This window comes from Cydia pomonella, chromosome 2 (genome assembly GCF_033807575.1).
Source record: "Cydia pomonella isolate Wapato2018A chromosome 2, ilCydPomo1, whole genome shotgun sequence".
Taxonomy (NCBI): domain Eukaryota; kingdom Metazoa; phylum Arthropoda; class Insecta; order Lepidoptera; family Tortricidae; genus Cydia; species Cydia pomonella.
Window position 1 is genome coordinate 33,520,641 of NC_084704.1, and position 25,095 is coordinate 33,545,735.

The following is a 25,095-nucleotide window of genomic DNA, read 5'->3' on the forward strand; positions in this document are numbered from 1 at the left end:
TCAGACGCGACTGTTCAGTTCTGGTTTGTTGGTTTGATCAAATCAACCAAACACGCTCTTCCTCGTTTCGCTCGTCGTCGCCACGATTACCCCCATTCGATATTTACACTGCTACGTATGAGTTAACGTATTCACTGGCAGTGAATGTGTTAAATGTATTTTTGGGTTTAGTACTGAAATCAAAGCTAACATTCACATATATTTCATAATTTTATTATAAATTTACAATAAATAATAATTGACAACTCATTATTAAAACAATACATTAACCTTATTAATATTAATAGTCTTAATTTTTTCTATAACTTCTTAATATTGGATAAATAATATCTAGGGCTTCATGGATTTCATTCCTCGTCTTTCCTCCTGAAAACAATTTGAAAGGAAATCTCAATCGACTTCGTATTTAGGTATACTCGCCATTAGATATATCGGAGCGGACGAGGTGCTCAAAAATATCTGAACACGCACTAGCGCCTTGACAGTAGAAAAGACGTGTTCGAATATGTGAACACGTTGGCCGCTCCGATTTATCTGATGACGACTGTACATGGTACAAACAATAAAGAATACCTACATTTTTGTCAGTTATTTACAGGTACACTCAGCTGCAAAATTGCAGCTGAGTGTACCTGTAAGTAAGAATGAATTTCATTCATAAAGTGGCTGAACTATTTTAGCTCGCTTTACATTCATTTCATACCTTCAGAGATTAATAAAAACAGTAGTTTTAAAGGGCTGGTGGCCTAGCGGTAAGAGCGTGCGACTTTCAATGGAGGTCGCGGGTTCAAACCCCAGCTCGTACCAATGAGTTTTTCGGAACTTATGTAAGAAATATCATTTGATATTTACGAGTCGCTTTTCGGTGAGGGAAAACATCATGAGGAAACTGGACTAATCCTAATAAGGCCTCGTTTACCCTCAGGGTTGGAAGATGGCAGTCGGTTTTATAAAAACGAATGCCTACGCCAATTCTTGGGATTAGTTGCCCAGGCTCCTATGAGCCGTGGCAAAAATAGCGGGAAAACGCGAGGTAGATAATATTAGTAGTTTTAAATCAGAAATTTGTTCCCATTATATGAATGAAAGTTATAATTTTGAATTACCTGTGAAAACAATTTTTCCATTAACAAATATTAACAGGACGACTCTAGGCCGCACCATCCGGTAGACGAGTCCGGGGAAGAGCTCCGGCTCATATGACGTGAACTGTCCATGTGCTTGCTGTAAAGCTTCTAACCTCACTGGGAACCTCAGGTCCCCTGTTGCTATGAAATTTTGTATTTTAAAATCCAGAAATTTTGCCTGAAAATATACAACTTTTTATCAAATTGAACAAACCTTGATTAATTACATCAACTAAGTTAAATTGCCTTGTCCTCTCGCCAAAAATTCCCAAAAAAAGAAAAATAACTGTATTTTTCTCTTGTGGAACTGGTAAGAATTTTTATTTTTAAAGTAAGCTTACAGGAAATCCAAGCTTTTGAATGATCCTTGCAAATTTTCTAGCTGCTAAGTATGAATCATGTTCATTTCTTGCTCCTGTGCATACAATTTTACCCGACCTGAAATGAAACAACATTATCAGACAAGACAAGATTTTTTTTTCTTCATTTATTTATAAAATAATTGGAAGATACATCTTTTCCAAGTGGTTTTTGTCAATTATGTTTTAGGACTTTTAGAAGTGGTACCTATGTTTTAAATATACTTATTTTATAAGAAAAAATATAATAGAATTAGTATCCATAACCGAATTTTGCCGAGACCGAAGGTCAGGTTTTGAACAAAACATGATTTTTATGCGGACACTCTGCCGGGACGAAAGGTTCGGCAGTTTTTCGACCAACACATGATTTTAAGGCTGAAACTGAAACTTTGGTTAGTCATTAAAAATAACCAACCTGAACACTAGTGCTGTGGCTCGGGGCTCCAATATTTTCATGACAACACCTTGGAATCTGGCAGGGTTGTATTCTGAGAACCTGGTTCTACAGTATATGTCTAACAACTTCAATTCACACCCAAGACTAACAGTAGATACACAATTCCTGTAACAAAAAGCTTAAATAATTACGTGATGTGGTAAAATCTTACCTTTTTATACAAATTTGTTACAATATTGCTGAAAATCATAACTGAGATTGTAAGCAATTTCAATTTAGTACAGATGCACGTAATGAAATACAGATTTTTCAGTCGTACTTGAAGTTCAGACATGTGAGACTAGGTAACTATGGGTTGCAAATATTGAGAGGGCTCTGAAACTACGAGAGAATAATATTTTATGCCTCCTTTTTAAGACGGCTAACAGGTGGGTCCTGAATTTGGCAGTATTTGTTAGGTGGATCAGAGCCCAGTCAACTTTGGGGACTTGCTCACATGCAGAGTTGCTGTTGCAGATCACATTCCCCTAAAGGTAATAGATATAAAATTAAAAAACTTTTAGAGCCACCCCACACCAGCGTCTATTGACTGTCGGGTTCTAGTCAGCACTATGGAAAATCGTATTACTGCATAGTTGCATTTACATTGTGTTGAGCAGCATCCATAGGGTTGACTAGACGTTGACGCTTGAGAGACGCTAGTGTGGGTTGGCTCATAGCAGTAATCTTATGCAATATCTAGGCAAATCGTGAAAACTCAACCATGCATATGAGAATTTAAGGCTCTATAACATTTTAAACTATACTTACTGTATTTTTATACTGTTTTTAGCTTGACTCGTGCCACTTGGCATTGGCGTTAAAGCAGTCATTGAGCTATGTGGGTTGGCTTGAGGTGTGAACGAACTGTGAGTCGGAGTGAGCACCACATCTCCAGTTATCCGTGACTGAGGCTGGGGTGTTGGCATTTGTATAGATGACGCACTATTATCACTATGGACACTTGCAGGTCTGTGTTGTGGAGTGCGAGCCATATTTGCATTCATGGAGCTATTGGATAAAACGGATGGTTGATTTGAGGGCACTGGTGGCGGCGAAAATATGTCATTTTCAACTAAAGCTGTCCGGCTTTCGACATTGTCCTGAAAAGACCATTACTTAGTTGAAAACTTCACTATTATGATTACTGAGATCAGTAAGTTATGTCACTTACCCAAACAGGTGTTGGCACGTTTGGTGTAACACGTTTTGCAGGATTACTTAAACAATCTTGTAAAGAGCTAGAGTCTCTTAAAGGGTCCATTTCGACTGTTAATTCAGTTAAAAAAACTGATTATATAATTAAGAATCAAGAAACAGAATATTAATTGATATTCAAGATTGCAATAAAAAGTAAACAAGCCTTTAATGTTCTTTTTTCATACTAAACCTGTCGAATCCAATTTACAAATATTTTAATGTATTTATTTTACAACATACAATACATAATCATCATGAAACATTTATTAAAATAAGTGCATATTGCAATTAATTCACTGCATCTTCGGCATCCGCTGCAATCCCCGCGTGTCACTTATACTATATATTCTTGACACTGACACTACTGACAGTATCGTTTGACATATTTAAAAAAAGTGTGTAGCCCATGTCACAGAATAAATAATAGTACTACCGTACAGACCAGGGGGCCTACCGCAAAAACGGAAATTCGCAAATTGCGGGGATCTTTCTCTTTTACTCTCACTTAGACGTAATTAGAATGACAGAGAAAAATTCCCGCAATTGACGTATTTCGATTTTCCCGGTAGCCGCCCTGACACTTCCTACAAAACCAAAGTTTGGCAGCGATTGAGGGATGAATCATGCTGTTCCTTTCTAATGTATGGCACTATCCCTTTCGGCTATTTAGGGTTGTCAACATTCAAGTCATTATCTTATCTGTGGTCGTCTAATAATTGCTCTGAGCAATGCTGAGCCGGACGGAGCCGAGAATGACCGAAGGCGGAGTGTCGTCCCACTGCCCATGTGTAGCCGCATTTGTATTTGTAATTTTGTACTGCCAAAGAGTAAAGTATATTGGTAAAGAGAGCCCTCTTGAAGCATTTTATGGAAACTCATTGGAAAGCGCCATCTCTGATTTCATCTCAAAAACTTAGTATGTGCGTGCACACTACATAACTACATATGCATCCGTACGTTCGTAGGCTAATATTATTAGTCTAATACCGTTTGAGAAATGGGCCCCTGGTCGGATTACAAGAAAATTTTAGGTTTGGTTTCTTGTTACATGATAAATTATTGATAAAAACTTATTGAATTTGAGGTCATTGAGGTAAAGGTAATTGAACGCACTTTGAATTGACAATAGCAGAGAAGCTAATGTAAGCTAATGCAAAGAGTAAAGTATCATAGATATATGACTGAGTTTAAGTATGAGAACCTAGAAAGAACCGAGAAACCTATGTGAAGAAAGCCCTCTTGAAGCATTTTATGGATACATTGTATGTCTATGATGGATACTCATTTGAAAGCGCCATCTCTGATTTCATCCCAAAACTAAGTATGTATGTGTAAGTGCACAACTTCATATGCATCCGTACGTATACTTTCGTTTTATTTAATTTATAGTGACATCTGATGACGTATTTTGCATAATTGGAAGTAAATTTTACACATTTTTCTTTCTCTCTTTCAAATCGTCGCCATCATCTTCCATCTTTCATTACATTCTTTTTAAACCATTTCTACATAATATTAGGTCTTCTTAGTCGGTTTACAAGTAAATTTTTTGTTTGCTTTCTTGTAACCAATAAAAAAATTTTTGTAACAAGAAACCAAACCTAAAATTTTCTTGTAATCCGACCAGGGGCCCATTTCTCAAACGGTATTAGACTAATAATATTAGCCTACGAACGTACGGATGCATATGTAGTTATGTAGTGTGCACGCACATACTAAGTTTTTGAGATGAAATCAGAGATGGCGCTTTCCAATGAGTTTCCATAAAATGCTTCAAGAGGGCTTTCTTCACATAGGTTTCTCGGTTCTTTCTAGGTTCTCATACTTAAACTCAGTCATATATCTATGATACTTTACTCTTTGCATTAGCTTACATTAGCTTCTCTGCTATTGTCAATTCAAAGTGCGTTCAATTACCTTTACCTCAATGACCTCAAATTCAATAAGTTTTTATCAATAATTTATCTTGATCAATTATTATTCAGCTTTACTGTTTTTTATAACTCTCTCTCTCTCTCTCTTTCATATGTGAATGTAACGTGGAATTGGAACGTTCGTCATACATGACAAAATATAAATATGTCACTTAGTGTCAATCATTAAAAATAGTGAAATAAATTAATTTATTATGAATAACAAGATTCATATACTAGCCGTGTCTTATCCAACCTCGACATTGGCAGAATCATCAAAACCTTGATGGAGCCATAACACGAAAAATTTATTGATTGATTATCTTTCGTTACACTTTTATCGTTATTAAAAAGTGATCTTATAGGATTCCGATTCCAAAAATGAATTTGTGTAGAGCGTGTCTGTCTGCGGACAAAGAATTGTTTCCTTATGATGATAATTTTTCTTGCAATTACAATTTGCTTACTAATATAAACGTAAGTAAATAAGGCTTAGTACAGCCGTGATATGTATTTTAAGTAGCATGAAACATTTAATCTTGATTTAACTTGTTTTTACGCTTTATGTTTTTGTTTTTGAATATAGTAAACAGCAATTGTGGTAGGTAGTCATCTTAATCAATAATAAAATGGTGATTACCATTTGTTGATATGTAATTTTTGCTAATTAATTAGTAGTAAGTAATTAATAGTAACATTTGTTTACTTTCGACTTTCAGGTCAAATATTCTGATGGGAAGCCTCAATCTTTTTGCCAAAATTGCATAGATGCTGTCAACTGTTTCATGGAGTTCAGGAATAAATGTATTTCTTCTGAACAGACATTGCTAGGGATAGTGGAACAGGTATTTTATTAGGCAGGTCCTCACAGAGCGAGCATACGCGAGAGGCAATTCTCGACCGAGGCACAACATCTACACTGGCCGTTTTGTGCGTGAGGCAATTTGCCTCGTGCGTGTGCTCGCTCTGTGCTGACCCGCCTATTCTTCTAGTTACTTTTTTAAATTACTCCAGTGAATATTTTAATTGTTTTAAGTTTTGGTTAAATTAAATTGTACATTTTATTTTTGCAGGCACTAAAAGTCGAGTCTCATGGCATTAAAATCGAAATAAAGTGTGAAACTGAGGATTTTGCCACTGATACTTATTTTGATGATAAGCTTTTGGACTCTGCTGAGAATGTTGGTGCTGATATTAAAAAAGAAGAATGCAATGGTTAGTGCTGAACACTTTACTGTTAGTGATTCAGTCCCATATACCTATATTATTATCTTGAGACATTTTGAATTCACATTTCTACTTGATATTGATATTTCAGAAGTACATATTAATAGTGATATATCTATCAGTAATGTAAAATTATTTCAGCATTAGATTAGTAACAGCCTATAAAGATTTTTTTTAATTTAACTTCCTGTTTCTTAGATGATGTTAAAGAAGAAAGGCATACTAGACGGTGTAAGAAAAAGAAGGTAAAAAAAGCAAAACAGAAGGATAGTTTCAGCACCCATGCAGTAACCTCTGTTCAACTGACCAGCAACATTCCTATGTGTGGTAAATACACACAAGTCCATTTATTGTAGTTTTTTGTGTTTGTTTATTAAAGGTTCTGACCATATTTCTCAGTCATAATTTTTTGCTCTGTGTGTAAATTTTAGTATAATCAATAATACATATCATACATCAATTATACATACATGCTCAGGTTGTGCTATGTGGTACAACCTAGGCTTGATCCCACAATTATACATATATGCTCTGGTTGTGCCATGTGGTACAACCTAGGCTTGATCCCACAATTATACATACATGCTCAGGTTGTGCCATGTGGTACAACCTAGGCTTGATCTCACAATTATACATACATGCTCAGGTTGTGCTATGTGGTACAACCTAGGCTTGATCCCACAATTATACATACATGCTCAGGTTGTGCTATGTGGTACAACCTAGGCTTGATCCCACAATTATACATATATGCTCAGGTTGTGCCATGTGGTACAACCTAGGCTTGATCCCACAATTATACATACATGCTCAGGTTGTGCCATGTGGTACAACCTAGGCTTGATCTCACAATTATACAGACATGCTCAGGTTGTGCTATGTGGTACAATCTAGGCTTGATACCACAATTATACATATATGCTCAGGTTGTGCCATGTGGTACAACCTGGGCTTGATCCCACAATTTTATACCTCTTGTATTGAATGTTGGTCCCTATGACAGTTCGTTCAAGTCTGTTTTGGTTGGACCTAATAAAAAGTAATAATTGAAGAAATAAGTTTCTATCCTATTTACATTACTTAAATGTTACATTTCTAATAATATTAATCTGCTAAACTATCATCATTTGACACGAGCGGTATGGTAACCTACACACATATAAAATGCTAAGATGTTTAATGTGGGAAAAGTCATATTATCAAGAGTTACTCGTAACTACTCTATGCTTTGGTTCACTGTACGAAAACAACACACATAAAAAGTTTAATTTCCAGGGTTATGTGGTAAAGAATTCAAAGATGCAGCCACATTAAGCAAGCACATAGAAGAGCATGACATTGTCCAAGGCTGCAAGTTCTGCCAGGCCACGTTCGAGCATCGCGCGCAGCTGTTCGCGCACCGCATACTGCACACGGTGCACAGCCAGGGCTGCCATCTGTGCGCTATTAGATTCAAGTCGCATGCGAACTTGGAGTTTCATTATAGGAAGATACATTTTGGGGAAAAGGTAATATATATTCAGCATTGCGCAGTCGTATTGCAATTAAATGCCTGACGCAAGTTTATACTGCGGCGTCATCGTGGTTCCATTTTTATCACTTGTCACTATACCCGTCACTTTTGCACTTACATATTTGTTAGAACGGGACAGATATGGTGACAAATGATAAAGAGCCGACCATCTTAGACCTACTGAGCTCGGTTCTTTTGTCATAGTCTAGTATCTATTATATATAAATCGGGTAACATTTTTGAAAATATTTTTCTTGTGCCAATAAATGTTATTTAATTCTTGCAAGATGTTAGTTGGTCTTGTAGAGTATTAATATTCTATTTATGTATCATGCTTAGATCTAGGTGTAACTCTAATAATAGATAGTGGTTTAAGGAAAAAAGTGCACCATGTGTGTACTTTTGTTTGATAAACTTTTAAGTTATTTTGACTTAGAATCACGAGTTTTATTGATTAAAATAAAAATAAAAGTGTTCCCATTTTTTCATACACAATTTAGGCGTCAGTTTTGTGATGGTCCACACGAAACAGACATTTCTTAATGGATATATGTTTTTCTTTTTTAATTATACCAAAAAAATGTACACCTGTAAATTACCTTCTGTTTCAGAATGCTATGCTGAAATGTGATCTGTGTATAAAAAAGTTTAATAATCCTAGAAAATTAGCAAAACACATATGGAGCTTGCATGGTAATAAGGAATACACCTGTGATATTTGTTCCAAAAAGTAAGTACCTAAATAAACATTTTGATATAGTTTTTTTTGTATGTACCTAGCTATGGGTAGTTCTCACGATAGTTGGCGTAAATGTAAAGTAGGAACGCATGAGCGCTGTTGTCCTTGTGTGATTTCATGATTTATCTTTTTGCAGGTTTAGTAACAAAGCCAATTTAAAGACCCACGTGTTGAGCCACAGCGACGTCAAGCCGCACGTGTGCGACCTCTGCGGGTATAGCAGCAAATATGCCTCGGGTCTCGCAGTATGAATTACCATTTTGTTTCAATATTTTAATACCTACCGTTAAGCATTTTTTAAACCGCGTTGGTGTCGAACACCTGCATGACTGCAACTGCTACTCGACACAGCGCTGTTAAATGCGCGTCACCGAGCCTTTCAAAACTGTACAATTCTTTCTTGACCCCTTACACTGGACTAGTTACTGTCGTTCCTTCAAAAAGTTTCATCATGCATGATGGTTCCTTATCCTTATTCATAAAGTTTCTGGTTGATATTTTAATTGTTTAAATTTAACTTTATGTTATGATTATGAAAGTACCTGGTAAAATCTATTTCGGCTGTCGAATTATATTTTGCCTAACGAAATTGACCCATATTCTGACATTCATAAGGCTTCTCCAGGCCCACAACATTCGGCGGCACGCGCCCACCAAGTGCATCTGCAAGATATGCGGCAACGCGTACGGCAACGCCGAGAGACTCGCCCGGCACTCCTGCACCGACACCAGTCAGATATGCCCCGTGTGCGGCAAGAATGTTCGGCGCGGGGTAACTATACTACCTACTACGTACTGTAACAAGGCTTCAGGTCACAACATCTGCAAGATATGCGGCAACGCGTACGGCAACGCCGAGAGACTCGCCCGGCACTCCTGCACCGACACCAGTCAGATATGCCCCGTGTGCGGCAAGAATGTTCGGCGCGGGGTAACTATACTACCTACTACGTACTGTAACAAGGCTTCAGGTCACAACATCTGCAAGATATGCGGCAACGCGTACGGCAACGCCGAGAGACTCGCCCGGCACTCCTGCACCGACACCAGTCAGATATGCCCCGTGTGCGGCAAGAATGTTCGGCGCGGGGTAACTATACTACCTACTACGTACTGTAACAAGGCTTCAGGTCACAACATCTGCAAGATATGCGGCAACGCGTACGGCGACGCCGAGAGACTCACCCGGCACTCCTGCACTGACACCAGTCAGATATGCCCCGTGTGCGGCAAGAATGTTCGGCGCGGGGTAACTATACTACCTACTACGTACTGTAACAAGGCTTCAGGTCACAACATCTGCAAGATATGCGGCAACGCGTACGGCAACGCCGAGAGACTCGCCCGGCACTCCTGCACCGACACCAGTCAGATATGCCCCGTGTGCGGCAAGAATGTTCGGCGCGGGGTAACTATACTACCTACTACGTACTGTAACAAGGCTTCAGGTCACAACATCTGCAAGATATGCGGCAACGCGTACGGCAACGCCGAGAGACTCGCCCGGCACTCCTGCACCGACACCAGTCAGATATGCCCCGTGTGCGGCAAGAATGTTCGGCGCGGGGTAACTATACTACCTACTACGTACTGTAACAAGGCTTCAGGTCACAACATCTGCAAGATATGCGGCAACGCGTACGGCAACGCCGAGAGACTCGCCCGGCACTCCTGCACCGACACCAGTCAGATATGCCCCGTGTGCGGCAAGAATGTTCGGCGCGGGGTAACTATACTACCTACTACGTACTGTAACAAGGCTTCAGGTCACAACATCTGCAAGATATGCGGCAACGCGTACGGCGACGCCGAGAGACTCACCCGGCACTCCTGCACTGACACCAGTCAGATATGCGCTGTGTGCGGCAATAACGTGCGGTGCGTGGTAACCAGGGCCGGATTTAGGGGAGGGCAACCGGGGCTACTGCCCCGGGCCTCCACAAAAGAGGGGCCCCCCACAATAGAGAATGCGGTAAATTTACCATTTTATTTGGAAAGAATTTGAGGCCAGGGGGCCTCCACTCCTTTATTGCCCGAGGCCTCCAGACCTCTAAATCCGGCATTGGTGGTAACTATACTGTACCGTCTGTAACAAGGCTTCAGACCACAAAGTGCAGCTGCCAGACACTCCTGCACCGACACCAGCCAGATATGTCCCGTGTGCGGCAACAATGTGCGACGCGGGGTAACTATACTGTAAGGGCCTGTTAATACATTGATTAGTGTTAAGTGCGAGTCCAAACATTTGCTACTTGCGTTTAGTAGCGATGTATGAACTCGCACTTAACTAATTAATGTGTCAATCGGGCCTAACCGCTGCAAGGCTTCAGACCACCGAGTGCATCTGCAAGATATGCTGCAACGCGTACGACGACGCCGACAGGCTCGCCTGGCATTCCTGCATCGACACCAGTCAGATATGGCCCGTGTGCGGCAAGAATGTTCGGCGCGGAGTAAGTAGGTATTATGATTTTTTGGTGTAAATTACTAATGCAAGACTGACTCACAGAATTTTTAAGAAGACACTGGTAAATGGGCAACGGCAGCCACCTTGAAGCTTAAATCGAAGATATAAGCTTGACAAGATTCTTCATGCCTCCACTTAAACGGTTGCCTTTCTAGACTCTCGCCTCATTCAATGGGGACTCTTAATTAGTGTAGGGCTTAGGGAGTGCAGGGCGCCATGTGTGATGGTGATGACCTCACAAATTGACGCCTCAAGTGCTCCATTCGTAAGCAAGTCTGTAGTCTAAACAAGTTATCGTATTTCAGCTAATCCGTCACATGCGAACCCACACATCAGAACGTCACTTCAAGTGTGAGCGCTGCCCCGCCACATACAAGAGCCGCTCGGCTCTTAAAGAACACCGCGACAAACACGACAACAATCCCACCCAGCAGTGCGAGTACTGCCACGCTCGGTTTTACTCCGGCTCTGTGCTTATCAAGCATCGCCGCATACACACCGGTGAGTCTTGGGCAACCATTCATTACCTGCCTACAAGAGCCGCTCCGCTCTTAAAGGACACCGCGCTAAACACGACAACAATCCCACCCGGAAGTACGCTCGGCTTTATTTTGGCTCCGTGCTTAACAAGTACATACCGGTGAGTCTCGAGTAACCATCCATTATTAGTATTATTACCTGCCTACAAGAGCCTTAAAAAACATGGCGATAGGGAGCGTGCATAAACTGTAGGGGGCAGCACAGGATACGTGGAAACTTTATGCTACCAATGTAGCCCACAAGATGGCAGTACCTATTTTGCACAAGAAAACGTACGAGAACGGTAGATGGCAGCCCTTGCTTTGACGTGAAGTGTCAATGTACATGTTTATGTTTCCGATACAGGCCACAAGATGGCAGACCCTCCAACGTGCACGGTCCCTTTAAGCAAGATTCCCTAATCGATCGCAGAGCCATCTATATTTAATCTCATATAATTATGTTTGTTCCATAGGCGAGAAACCCTACGCCTGCACCAAGTGCGACATGCGGTTTACCGGCGGCTACAATCTCAAGCTGCACATGAAGGTCCACGGCGAGAATCTTGTCAACAAGAGAAACCAGAAACAAGATGAATAGCTGGTATTAAAGCAAGCCATACGCCTGCACCAAGTGCATGGTTTACTGGCGGCTATAACCTCAAGCTGCACATGTAGGCCCACGGGGAGAATATTCTCAACAAAAGAAACCAGAAACAAGATGAATAGCTGGTATTAAAACAAGCCATACGCCTGCACCAAGTGCATGGTTTACTGGCGGCTATAACCTCAAGCTGCACATGTAGGCCCATGGGGAGAATATTCTCAACAAAAGAAACCAGAAACAAGATGAATAGCTGGTATTAAAACCAGCCATACGCCTGCACCAAGTGCATGGTTTACTGGCGGCTATAACCTCAAGCTGCACATGTAGGCCCACGGGGAGAATATTCTCAACAAAAGAAACCAGAAACAAGATGAATAGCTGGTATTAAAACAAACCATACGCCTGCACCAAGTGCATGGTTCACTGGCGGCTATAACCTTAAGCTGCACATGAAGGTCCACGGGGAGAATCTTGTTAACAAGAGGAATCTACTACTGCTAGTACTAAAAAGAAACCCTACGCCTGCACCAAGTGCATGAAAATAATTCTACGGATTACAAGATCTCCCCCAACCGGTTCTCTCAGCGCGCGCGCAGCGTGCGACGCGGCGCGGGGCAGTACGCGAAGCACGGCCGTCGTGAACGCTGCTCGCACTGTCAGTGCTTGAGAAAGGAGACCGAAGCTCTCCGTAGCATCGACTGACTAAAAATACGTACGTGTAATCCGTAGAATCATTTTAATGTTAGTATGTCTCACTACAGTTTAAATCGACCAAGTGCATGGTTCACCGGCAGCTACCTGCATATGAAGGGCCACAGAGAGGACCTTGTCCAAAATCAAGTTGCTGGATAAATTTTGACTGTTAACTGTGTTAGCCATGGTTAACTGCCCTTCAGTGGACCTTATTTCTTTGAAAATTTACAAATTGCCAGTTGACAGTGTGACCATCTGACCGATATTGAAAAAAATTGTTCTCATTTAATAAGTTCTTTATTTAAACAAGTTTTCAGATGCAAGTACTGCATTTATGGTATTTAATCAAAGCAGGCACACAGCACCGCAGCAAAGACCGCGCTAAGGGATGCCACGGCGGGATGGCTCGCTAGGCCGCCGCCATGTCTCGGTTGGCCGCCGCCATGTCTCGGTTGGCCGCCGGAATGTCTCGGTAGGCCGCCGGAATGTCTCGCTAGGCCGCCGGAATGTCTCGGTAGGCCGCCGGAATGTCTCAGTATACCGCCGCAATGTCCCGGTATGCCGCCGAAATGTCTCGCTAGGCCGCTGGAATGTCTCGGTATACCGCCGCAATGTCCCGGTATGCCGCCGGAATGTCTCGGTTGGCCGCCGGAATGACTCGGTAGGCCGCCAGAATGTCTTGCTAGGCTGCCGGAATGTCTCGCTAGGCCGCCGAAATGTCTCGGTAGGCGGCCGGAATGTCTCGGTAGATAGCCGGAATGTCTCGGTATGATGAAATCAAGAAACGTGAACGTATGTGGGCTCAAGCTTTCATGATTTACATTAGTCAACTGTTAAGTAACTAATGTGTCTCATAGCCGCTAGGTGGAGCCACTGTTGCGCACGTAGCTAATATGGTAGCGCTGAAATTACAGCAAGTGACTGTCAGTCACTTGCTGTAATTTCTGTCAGTCAAAATTATTTTCGTTGTCGTGTTTCTGACCACTTTGTCGCGCGTGTATTTATGTCTTTTATCAAATAAATTAAAAAAGTTGAATGCTATTGCATGTCTTTCTAGCTGTAGATTATAATTTACATGAGAAAAATTAAAGAATAAATTTCATATCATACAAAAAGCTCCACTCCGTCACATTTTTTGGGGGCAAAAAACTAGACAACGAAAAGAATTTTGACCAACCTATTAAACCATGATCTTAACTCAGGGGTTCCCAAAGTGTGCGCCGCGGCGCCCTGGTGCGCCGTAGAAAGTAAAGAGGGGCGCCGTGAGTTCTATCATTATCCGAAACCACAAATATTCGCGGGTACCTATTTGAGCGCTCGCATCGGTAAATAATAAAGCGTCGTGTCACTCTTTTTCGACCGTGATTTTAAATTTACAAGGGCGCCGTTGCAAAATACTAAACTTGTAACTGCGCCGCATGTTGAAAAAGATTGGGAACCCCTGTTTAACTGTCACGCCACACTAGCGTCTCCCTAGCGTCGGCGTCTAGTCAACTCTATGGCTGCTGCTCGACGCAACGTTGGCGCAACTGCGCAGCGACGCCATTTTCCATAGCGCCAGACGCTGACGCTCAAAAGACGCTAGTTTGTGATGGCCCTAATTTTTGAAATTTATATTATACGAGATTTATTACTGAGTAAAATAGTACATATTCAATATTAAATTAATATTTAACAACCTCAACGGTTATACCAGTTGTAACGTCCAAAGTCTTGAAAAGGCTGAAAAAAGTATTATTTATTTTTTATATTTAGGCTTTGAATTATGTGTTATGTTATAATGTTGTGTTTGTACATGAATATTATTCTTTATTTGTATTAAGTTCAAGCGGCAATCGTAAGGTATTAGCTACGTTTTATTGTAAAGTGTAAATAAAAATTTAATGGTTGTTTCATTATAAAAATTTAATAAATATGTAAGTAAAAACACTGTTGTTTTAGAAAACTGATTTATAAATAAAATTTACAAAAGTATACCAATATGTCTAGTTAAAAGTAAATGTATCACATACAAAACGAAGTCTTTGGCAAGTACGGGAAGTACTATTATTACTAAAGTACCAGAAAAAAATATCCAAAAAATTAAATACTTAACGTACAAAATGTGATCACAACTGTGAAAACGCCATATTTACTTATTAAGAACTTAATATCTAAGTATTTAATTTAAATCTATCAGCGGTACTTACAGGCAGTAAGGTTCGAACCGGCGTCCGCTCGTGGCAAGACATTTCTTGTTGTTTAACAATAATGAAACTTAATGCTATGAAGATGAGGTGGAAATTTCTAGAATAACGGCGAGTACTTAAAAACGTTTTAATTAAATTGCAACTCTAAGATCATTGCTTTAAGGTTCATTATAGCTCTCGAAAATGATCCGCCCTCAAGTTACTAGACGTGGAAGTAAAAAAACACTTCAGCACAGATCCGACAACGGAATGTCTGGAAGTTTCATTGTAAAGACAAATACTATAATTATAATTAACATCAACCAGACTAATCAATAATACAGACTGTTAACATCCATACAATGCTGCCTATAAAAGAGTTAAATTAATCGATGTATGTAGGTATTTAATGGAGATGCTTTAGCAGTTGATATCGGAACGTCACCTTAAGACTAAGTTTCGATTACTTGCTTTGCAGTGTCAGGGGCCCTACCGCGAAAATCGAAATTCGCAAATTGCGGGATCTTTCTCTTTTACTCTCATTAAGACGTAATTAGAGTACATTGCACGATTTACACGTTCATCATCGGCTCGCCATAAAAAAATTGGATTATCTAATATCAAAAACAACAAATGGAACCAAGTCGTGGGGATTATAATATTTTATAATCTTGACACTATTAAAGAGTAATTTTGACAAGATTCCATGGGAACATAGCTTCAGATTTTGGATACTTACATTGTCATTGAAGATGTAAAATTTGATCCAATAGAGAATTAGGTACAGGTAAGTTTAATTTTGAGTGCAATTAAAACTGTATCTACAGTCAGTTACGAAAAAATGATGTCTGACACAAAAAGAAGAGGATATTTTTACACTTACTTAACTGTATCTTGCTTTTACAGAGCTATACTACTATATTTATGTAAATTAAAACATCGATTATAACGCCTGCAGTGTTGTCTCACGCACAAAAACGTTGAATATTCCAAGTTAATTAAAAAGATTCTCTAAACAGGGGAATGAGTGTTTTGCAGCCACGCGAAGCAAATGCTATCAGTTGTCTACTTTCGCCGCGCGTCACGCACCATAACTTTAATAAATACGTTGGCGTTGGTGAAACACACGCAAGAAAAGATAATATAAAATTATCGTAAACCCAATATGTGAAGTTTATCAAAAACATCGAGAATGTTATTACTGTACTGGAATGCCAAACAAATTACGTCTACCATATTTTTTGTTTCTTAGCGTTTTTCCCGTGGCCGTGGTCATGATACTATAACTAAACGAACATAAAATTTTGCTAGTATAAATTTAAGACGTAAATAATACTGATATACCTGTGATAGCTGATCGGAAACTGTTCTTATAATAAAGTACAATAAATAACATGGAATTATAGCTACCAGTCAACATTGAGTTACAAATTTACCGAATATAATATCATATAATGGCAGGAACTAAGAAACTATGTGTAAAAGGGCAATACAAAAGGTACTGGCAACAATTCGTTATAAATTAGATACCGGCGCATTAAATACTAACATATACTTATCCTAATTTCTTTATATATTACACAGCTGCTTATATTCTATTTTTCATCACTCTGTTACAAAAACGGGAATTACGAATAATTCGTTTTAAAGCTACGACTATAATAAATACTTCCGACATCTATTTATGCAGCTGTTTTTTGTTTTTGTTACGTACGATTTTACGACAGACGATTTGTAAAGTGGTCGTTTTTAATTTGTTGGAGTAAACTGACGTTTGCGTGCGTCTATTGATGTGATGTGGCCTTTATGTACTAAATATATGCTTTTAAATAATAGTTTCCTTATTTTCACTGGTTCTAAGTGATGTGTGATGATGTAAGAATGCTTTTTATAAGTGTTATAATAACTGAATATGAGTTCTTCCAGTTCACTCCAGTAAATTAATTTAAGAATATAGTGTTCCCATTGTAGTTTTGTTTATTTATATTGAGTATCCGGGGCGGCCCGAACTGTCTGAACTTCAACATTATTACTCCATAAAAATAACTCCCCCTCAATTGACATAAAACCTAAAGTGCTCGAAAGCTGCCGCTTCGAGTCTTCATTCGTCTAACTATGAAACTAGGATTTGCGGATGCTGGATAATTTCAGTATACGTAATATATTCACAGACGCGAATTGGGACAGATACATTATATTTATAGGTAGGGTAATTCCTTAGGCAGGTGTGTCCAAACAATTCAAAAATGTCTCGCGCGCGTGAATAAGTAAATTTTATGTAAACTCCGTTCGTGGGACAATTTTGTGGTTGAATTCTGCAAGAATTTAACACATTGAGTAGTCGCTTTCCTTTACAAAACAGGAAAACGCTGAGATCGGCTACGCGCGTAGCGCTACGAAAACGTTGGCAGTGAATGTGTTAACAAAACCATCCGCAAAAACTTCCTAATAACTTTCGTAACACATCCCTACAAATAACTATATCTCATTACCGTACTGAGTATTTTGTATCCTGACGATAGTATCCTTCGTCCCGCGATCATCTATGAGAGAGCCGGAGCTGTGCTTCTTCTTAGGGGCTAGCGGGGGGCCTTCGCTGCAAGTTGAGCAGGTCTCGTCGACTCTAGAGCTAGAGCCGGCTACACTTATCTTTTTGAGGCTCCCCATTGGGAGGGATCCATTAGAAGCCGAGCAGTGGGGTGGGAGGAGGGGTGCTCGCTCTTGGAGCTCGCGAACGGAGCCGAGGTGACCGCACTCGCTGCTGCCGGACTCTGATGCGGCCGTTTCGGGGCAGCCGCCCGTTGTGATCCAGCCTTGTATCCTGAAATTATTGTAGTTGGTTATTATTACGTACTGATAGTGAATGATGAGTCAGAAAATTTTCTTTTGCTGTTGTAAAATTCGTGAATGTAATTATTTATTATTACTGACCCCGAGGCTGAGTCATGAACTTTCGCCATCGCAAAAACGTACCTAATGGAAAAATAACAGCCTGATAGTATGAAGGATCTGGACTTAGATCTTTCTTAGAGATTTGAGCGTGTATACGGCGCATTCCAGTAGATCTTGTTGCCGAACATACGAAAAATCGCTGAGGCGTCACATGCTTCCTTCTTACCGTCTGCACATTGAGGAGCTGTGCTAGTTGGCTAATAATCAATTAGTCATGAGACTGACCTAACTACTATCTCCTCGAAGTTGGGTCTCCGCTGGGGCATGTGCCTCCAGCAGTCGCGCATGAGGGCATACATTGGCGCGGGGCACGCGGCCGGGGCCGCCAGCAGCTCGCCGCCGCGGACCATCGCTATCACCTCTTGGTTGCTGTACCTGTATAAAACGGCCAACAATCACCAATTACATCACAAAATGTAAACCTATTACAAGTTACAAGTCGAAAACATGTTCACCAAACATAAACAAAAGACGTCACAAACTATTATACCTAAATTAAGTATACTGTTATACAATCCCTGACTTCCTACCAAACTCAACAAAAATAAGTACATGGTATGTTTACATTTTACTGTGGGATTCCAAGAGTAATTTAGGGTTACTACGTCATAAATTTATGCTAGTTGTGTTGATATTGAAACTCATTCTTACCCGTAGTAGGGCTGTAACCCATAACTGTAAATTTCCCATAGTACAACTCCATAGGACCAGATATCACTCTCTGTAGTGAATTTTCCATACAGAATGGATTCTGGGGGCATCCATCTGACTGGCAATAAACTTTTCGATTGTACCTGAGGAAAAGAAAGTGTGTCATTGTTATTATTGCCAAGAATAAGATAGAAAAATCATGCTGATATGATAATTTATCTACTTACTCTGTAATAATCTGAACTATAGATATCTCGTGATAACCCAAAGTCAGATATTTTGACCACAAAATCATCTGACACCAAGCAGTTTCTTGCTGCCAAGTCTCTGTGGACGTAATGATGGGACGCCAGGTACTGCATTCCGGAAGCAATGTTGTGAGCAATACTAAGGAGCCTCATGGGAGGCAGGCCCTTGCCTGAAGGGGGTGCTCGTCCCATGAGGAACTCATGCAGATCTCCTCGAGCCATAAACTCAAAAAGCATGCACAGAGGCTCTTCACTGAGAGCTACTCCTACAATGCAAACTATATTCTCATGAGTGAGTTCTGAAATTAAGTCTATTTCTCTCCTGAAATCAGCTTGGGTTTTAGCAGAAGCATTTTCCTTCAGTGCTTTAACAGCTACATAATGTGTTTCACCATTCTTCTTGAGAGCTCCTTTGTAGACTTTTCCAAATGCCCCCTCTCCTAATTCTTCTAAAAATTTTATTTGTGATAGAGAGTACTGAGGTATCCTCAGAATACCATTGCCCCTCGTGTTCCTGGTTAGGTGCGGTTGATTGGCAATATTCTGATTTGTCAACAGTTCACTCATCTCTATCGGAGAATTTAATCTAGAATTACCATAAATATTCTTATCAGCATTTGGCAAATTGATGTCTCTTATGGCGGCTGCATTGTTTTTGCTTTTATTTTTGTAACATAAGCAAATAATGAAGCTCACAATTGATAAGGTTAACAAGAGAAATATTACAACAATGTATATCCAAATTTTTAATGCACATTTCGGAATGTTGCAATGCTGTACCTCTAGTCTCCCCTCGTTGTCCACCATGCACCAGGGCTGTTGCTCCTTCCCTCCTGGATTTCGACAATAACTGTGCAAACCAGTCAGTTCTGGATAATCTGAAATCTTAATCCTAAGTTGCTTGGACCATTCTATGCATGCCATACCATTACCAGCAGTATTCACCTTTCCTAGATAGCCCTGGCCATATTCCCAATAGCATTCATCATCCGACACCATAAGGTCACCAATACCAATTTTGAGGCATTCAGAGTCATTTTCCGGCAAGCTCTGACATTCTTCTAAGGTTAGCTGTTGACCAATGTGCGGATGTCTTTTGGCTATAGCATACTCCGTTTGACACAACTCATTCTCTAATATTTCACAATCCTGTTTGCAGACACGCTTTAATACTGTGGAATTGTAGCGATAATCAAATGACTGTGCTGTATGATTTCTGTTGAACTGTGGTACAAGCCCTGCAGGCGAGTTATCAAAGACCACCCACGGAGTATCTTGAGCTCTGTCGCCTGTACTGGGCTGTGTAAAGACTTCTTTAGCTTCTCTAAAGAAGTTTTCATTCGTAATCATTGGATTACGGCAAATAGGGAATGTTGAGTAACACAAACTAGGCAAGGCAAATCCCTCACAGTTGGAACTTATGTCATTTGAGTACTTAGTAACCTGTAGGGCTTTCAATAGCTTGTCCTCTACTGCCAGTTGAGTTATGTTGTAAGGAATGTACACAAAGTGACCTTTGAGGTGTGCGGCACACACATTGCCTACATACTCTTGACAGATTGGCTCCAGTTTCCTGGTGATGGTGGTGTTTGGGGCTGCAGTGACACTTGCATGCTGTGAACGAATGTCCTCAGACAGTAGATCGGGGGTTGTTTTAATAAGCATCTCCAGTTGATTGTTCACTTCTGCACTAGGTAGAAATGATGTGTATTTTGGTAGTTCATCATTTTCGTCATCTTTTAATACTTTCAGCGTCGTTGTCTGTTTCTTTTCGTAGCTCTGCCTGATGACACAGGTGTAGTTGGCTTCATCACTGTCATCTATGTCTTTGATTCTCAAATGAGTACCTAAAGTCCCGTTTTTCTTGTCCATTCTATTGAGAATTTTTAATCTAGTAGTGTTGGTGATAATTTTAGTATCTTTAAGCCAGTACATTTTGACGTTTTTCATGAGCGTTTGCAGGATATGGTCGGGCGGCACTTCTGCTTGCGAGGTTTCCACGCCTTCCTTGTTCTTGGTGGTTTTCTCCACGCGAGTGAAGTTCATAGTCGCTTCGCATCGCAGCCGCATGTCCTCGCCGTGAACCTTTTTTATCAAGCTCGGAAGTGTTTTTGAAAAATATATGTCAAGTTTTATGTTCCATACTTTCTGCTCCGATGTTGCGTTTCCCTTAGAAACAGTCGAGGAATCTGCCCTTTCTGGATTTAAGGATACACTTTCACTTAGAGAGACACACACAACAATAATCACAAAAAAGCATTTCATGACTAAGACTTTCCATAACACCTTTGACAATAATAAATACTGTATTATCAGCAAAAAATACTACTTTTATGTTCTGTTATCACGTCCAATATATGTAATAGCTACCGCGAAATTTGATATGTGAGTCATATTTTCAGTAACACGAGATTTTCTTTGAACATTTCTGATTTCCCGAAAGAAAGTTAAGTCGATGCGTAAGCCGTGAATGAAACTGAAAACGATAGATAGGGCAACACAAAGAGCATATAATCACTACGTTTTAAGAGACGGGACTTCCATACTAGCGAGTGGAATCCCTTTGTTTCGCAAATCATTACCAAAATGTACGACAAAGAACTGTCAAAGAACCTTAGTACCAACATAAGCAATTTAAATAGTGTAGTACGCTACACGCTTGCGTTTCTTATCGATATCGATAAAATGGGGAGGGTTGAAATATAGACTCTTGTCTACAAAGGGTGTAGCAGGATAGCCTATGAAAAATTGCCCCCAGCGATTTTGGGCCGAGACTGTAATCAAACGATGCCTTTTGGGGAGGTTATACTCTGCACAAAGTTTCATCCCTCTGTTACCCCCTGGGGGTGAAAAACACCCGATTAACCCCAAAACTGTTTTAATTATTTTTTCCTAAACTATGAAAGTGACGAATTTCAAATTTTGTACAAATATTAATAAGACTAAAAGCTATGTGCAAAAAAAATATTGACCCCCTAACCATTTAAATACATGTAAAAAAAACAAAAATAAAAAAAGAATCAGCCTGTATATCAAGTTTGGCTCATGGTACACACACCATTTTTTTTTTCAAAAATGAATTAGTTTATATTCTACATTATACAAAAGTTTCATGGACCTACTCCAGAAGGAACATTGCGAAATTAATATGTATTGGCTCTTTGGTGCGTACTATTCATTGAACTCCCACTAAGAGCCTTGCATTATTAATAAACAATGGCTTGCGATCGGACCGCGGCTCGTGCCCGATTTGAAAAAGGTGGGGATAAAGAAGTATGAATCAAACTCATTTGTATTTATAAAAACATTTTTAGGGTTCCGTAGTCAACTAGGAACCCTTATAGTTTCGCCATGTCCGTCTGTCTGTCTGTCTGTCTGTCCGAGGCTTTGCTCCGTGGTCGTTAGTGCTAGAAAGCTGAAATTCGGCATGGATATATAAATCAATAAAGCCGACAAAGTCGTACAATAAAATCTAAAAAAAATTTTTTTTTGAGGGTACCTCCCCTACACGTAAAGAGGGGGTGAATTATTTTTTTTGCTTCAATCCTACAGTGTGGGGTATCGTTGGAAAAGTATTTCAAAACTAATAGGGGTCTTCAACAAACATTTTTTGATACAGGTATCTCAAGTTGGGGTCATGGTACACACACCATTTTTTTTTTTCAAAAATGTACCAATTTATATTCTACATTATACAAAAGTTTCATGGACGTACTCCAGAAGGAACATTGCGAAATTAAAATAAACGTACTATTTCGTAGCCACTAATCATTATACTCGTATCATGCTTAATACGCAAGTCGCAACGTCTCGGACCCGAAACCAAAATAATTTAAAAATAAAACCGGCCAAGAGCATGTCGGGCCACGCTCAGTGTAGGGTTCCGTAGTTACTCTTCCGTCACAATAAGCTAAACTGGAGCTTAAAGTATAGTAAATTGTTAACCAAGGGATGAAACGGTACCTTTCACGCGAGTTAAACAAATAGGCAAATTTGCATAAAGTAAGACTTTTTACTATGAAGGGGAAACTTATTGCGATAACTCAAAAACAACTAAACTGATCATGTCCGCTATAGTTTTCATTTAATGTCTTTCTTAAGCTCTACTTCCACGATTTTTTTCATATTTTTTGGACCTATGGTTCAAAAGTAAGAGGGGGGGGACACATTTTTTTTTCTTTCGGAGCGATTATCTCAAAAAATGTTTGTTGAAGACCCCTATTAGTTTTGAAATACTTTTCCAACGATACCCCACACTGTAGGATTGAAGCAAAAAAAATAATTCACCCCCTCTTTACGTGTAGGGGAGGTACCCTCAAAAAAATTAAATTTTTAGATTTTATTGTACGACTTTGTCGGCTTTATTGATTTATATATCCATGCCGAATTTCAGCTTTCTAGCACTAACGACCACGGAGCAAAGCCTCGGACAGACAGACAGACGGACATGGCGAAACTATAAGGGTTCCTAGTTGACTACGGAACCCTAAAAATGTTTTTATAAATACAAATGAGTTTGATTCATACTTCTTTATCCCCACCTTTTTCAAATCGGGCACGAGCCGCGGTCCGATCGCAAGCCATTGTTTATTAATAATGCAAGGCTCTTAGTGGGAGTTCAATGAATAGTACGCACCAAAGAGCCAATACATATTAATTTCGCAATGTTCCTTCTGGAGTAGGTCCATGAAACTTTTGTATAATGTAGAATATAAACTGGTTCATTTTTGAAAAAAAAATGGTGTGTGTACCATGAGCCAAACTTGATATACAGGCTGATTCTTTTTTTATTTTTGTTTTTTTTACAAGAATTTAAATGGTTAGGGGGTCAATATTTTTTTTGCACATAGCTTTTAGTCTTATTAATATTTGTACAAAATTTGAAATTCGTCACTTTGATAGTTTAGGAAAAAATAATTAAAACAGTTTTGGGGTTAATCGGGTGTTTTTCACCCCCAGGGGGTAACAGAGGGATGAAACTTTGTGCAGAGTATAACCTCCCCAAAAGGCATCGTTTGATTACAGTTTCGGCCCAAAATCGCTGGGGGCAATTTTTCATAGGCTATCCTGCTACACCCTTTTGTACTCGAAATCAAGTTAGGATCGAGTCAACATTTAAGTTGTATGTTATATAGTGGATAGTTCTATGAGTGGACTAATACGTGGTCGAGCTTAATGTGGACTCGATTTTTTTTAGAACACCTTGTTGTTCTTCACCGCTAGGAAGGATCAAAGTAGCACTTTTTTTCCCTACTAGGAGGGATCACTTTTTTCCTCTTTTTGCATACTTCTTAGGTTAAATTATTTAATTTAATTACCATTAATTAAATTTATTTATTTATTTATTTATTTGTACCATAATAATTTCCTCATAGGTGATGTGAAAAGCAGTATGTAAATTTATCACGTGGTAGCAAAAATATCCACCTTAAGGATTAAATAGCCACCTTAGGGTGGTATTCCACCTATCCAATTTCTTGGTCCAATGTTATTGCGTCTCACTCTGTCATTAATCAAAATGTGAGACGCAATACACATTGGACAAAGAAATTGCATAGGTGGAATACCACCCATAGGCGTTAACACTTGAATCCCTCACTACGCTAGGATTCTATTTTAGAATACCTCGTTACACTCAGATTGTAATTATAAAATCCTTCACTATTTTTTTTCTTAATTTTTTTTTATTAAAGGCACTATTTTCAAAATGATCTGCAGATACATGTTTCAATAAATGTAACTTTTCTATGGGAAGATGTATCAGGTCTTCGTTCCCAACAAATTTAACCCACTGCCTGCATCTGAAAACATACAGCCTTGGTTATGTACAGTTTATATTCCAAGTGTTTGCTAATGAATCAACTGATTATTTAGCGCTAATATGCATCTATAAATCAAATCAAATATGTTAAATAATGACTATTAATGCATAGATGATAGATAATTTTCCACTGAAAATCTTCGACGAATTAATTGTATGTCATATTGAATGCAAGTTCTCAGGAAATTTCACATATTTTATTTAATTACTTACACTGATATACAAATAAACATACAATTATCGATAGTTTTAGTACATCCCTAGTTCACAACTAAAAATAATATAAAATATCAAATTTTCGATGTGTTTAAAGCCTGCTGCACCAAAATAAGGTCAAAAGTATCTAAAGCAATACGTACCGGTCTTTATCCAAGGGAAATTTCGCCATAAAATCCCTTTTTTCGTGATTTTCTCGAGTGGCTCGCTTGCCACATATTTCACACTTAGTAAACC

At 39.4% G+C, this 25,095-nt stretch overlaps 3 protein-coding genes across 3 annotated transcripts; 1 reads left to right on the forward strand and 2 right to left on the reverse strand.

Moving 5' to 3' along the window:
* Window positions 1-191: 191 nt before the first annotated feature.
* Window positions 192-3,572, reverse strand: LOC133515461 (uncharacterized). The gene is made up of 6 exons (XM_061848014.1): window positions 3,100-3,572; window positions 2,697-3,028; window positions 1,905-2,051; window positions 1,469-1,565; window positions 1,107-1,305; window positions 192-366 (listed from the first exon to the last, which is right to left on the reverse strand). The coding sequence occupies exons 1-6, from the start codon at window positions 3,187-3,189 to the stop codon at window positions 290-292; spliced, it is 942 nt and encodes a 313-aa protein (XP_061703998.1). The 5' UTR covers window positions 3,190-3,572; the 3' UTR covers window positions 192-289.
* A 1,389-nt stretch (window positions 3,573-4,961) lies between these two features.
* LOC133515525 (zinc finger protein 345-like) lies at window positions 4,962-14,729 on the forward strand. Its single transcript, XM_061848071.1, has 10 exons — window positions 4,962-5,515; window positions 5,758-5,883; window positions 6,112-6,253; window positions 6,464-6,592; window positions 7,541-7,773; window positions 8,390-8,508; window positions 8,654-8,762; window positions 9,143-10,243; window positions 11,290-11,485; window positions 11,979-14,729. Exons 1-10 carry the CDS (start codon window positions 5,420-5,422, stop codon window positions 12,101-12,103), a joined length of 2,376 nt encoding a protein of 791 aa, XP_061704055.1. The 5' UTR covers window positions 4,962-5,419; the 3' UTR covers window positions 12,104-14,729.
* A 786-nt stretch (window positions 14,730-15,515) lies between these two features.
* On the reverse strand, window positions 15,516-21,296 carry LOC133515451 (tyrosine-protein kinase transmembrane receptor Ror). Its single transcript, XM_061848000.1, has 4 exons — window positions 18,801-21,296; window positions 18,574-18,716; window positions 18,148-18,297; window positions 15,516-17,791 (listed from the first exon to the last, which is right to left on the reverse strand). The coding sequence occupies exons 1-4, from the start codon at window positions 21,084-21,086 to the stop codon at window positions 17,449-17,451; spliced, it is 2,922 nt and encodes a 973-aa protein (XP_061703984.1). The 5' UTR covers window positions 21,087-21,296; the 3' UTR covers window positions 15,516-17,448.
* Between the last annotated feature and the right edge of the window lie 3,799 nt (window positions 21,297-25,095).

Excerpts from the sequence above, each read along its gene's own strand:
- LOC133515461 (XM_061848014.1), bottom strand. The coding sequence starts at position 3,189 with ATGGACCCTTTAAGAGACTCTAGCTCTTTACAAGATTGTTTAAGTAAT. Across the intron at positions 3,029-3,099 it reads ACGTGCCAACACCTGTTTGG|GACAATGTCGAAAGCCGGAC; the intron begins GTAAGTGACATA and ends TGGTCTTTTCAG. Across the intron at positions 367-1,106 it reads TGGAAAAATTGTTTTCACAG|GAGGAAAGACGAGGAATGAA; the intron begins GTAATTCAAAAT and ends AATTGTTTTCAG.
- LOC133515525 (XM_061848071.1), top strand. The coding sequence starts at position 5,420 with ATGAATTTGTGTAGAGCGTGTCTGTCTGCGGACAAAGAATTGTTTCCT. Across the intron at positions 6,254-6,463 it reads TAAAAAAGAAGAATGCAATG|ATGATGTTAAAGAAGAAAGG; the intron begins GTTAGTGCTGAA and ends CCTGTTTCTTAG. Across the intron at positions 8,763-9,142 it reads AATATGCCTCGGGTCTCGCA|GCCCACAACATTCGGCGGCA; the intron begins GTATGAATTACC and ends AGGCTTCTCCAG.
- LOC133515451 (XM_061848000.1), bottom strand. The coding sequence starts at position 21,086 with ATGAAATGCTTTTTTGTGATTATTGTTGTGTGTGTCTCTCTAAGTGAA. Across the intron at positions 18,717-18,800 it reads ATAGTTCAGATTATTACAGA|GTACAATCGAAAAGTTTATT; the intron begins GTAAGTAGATAA and ends TCTTTTCCTCAG. Across the intron at positions 17,792-18,147 it reads TTCGAGGAGATAGTAGTTAG|GATACAAGGCTGGATCACAA; the intron begins GTCAGTCTCATG and ends CAATAATTTCAG.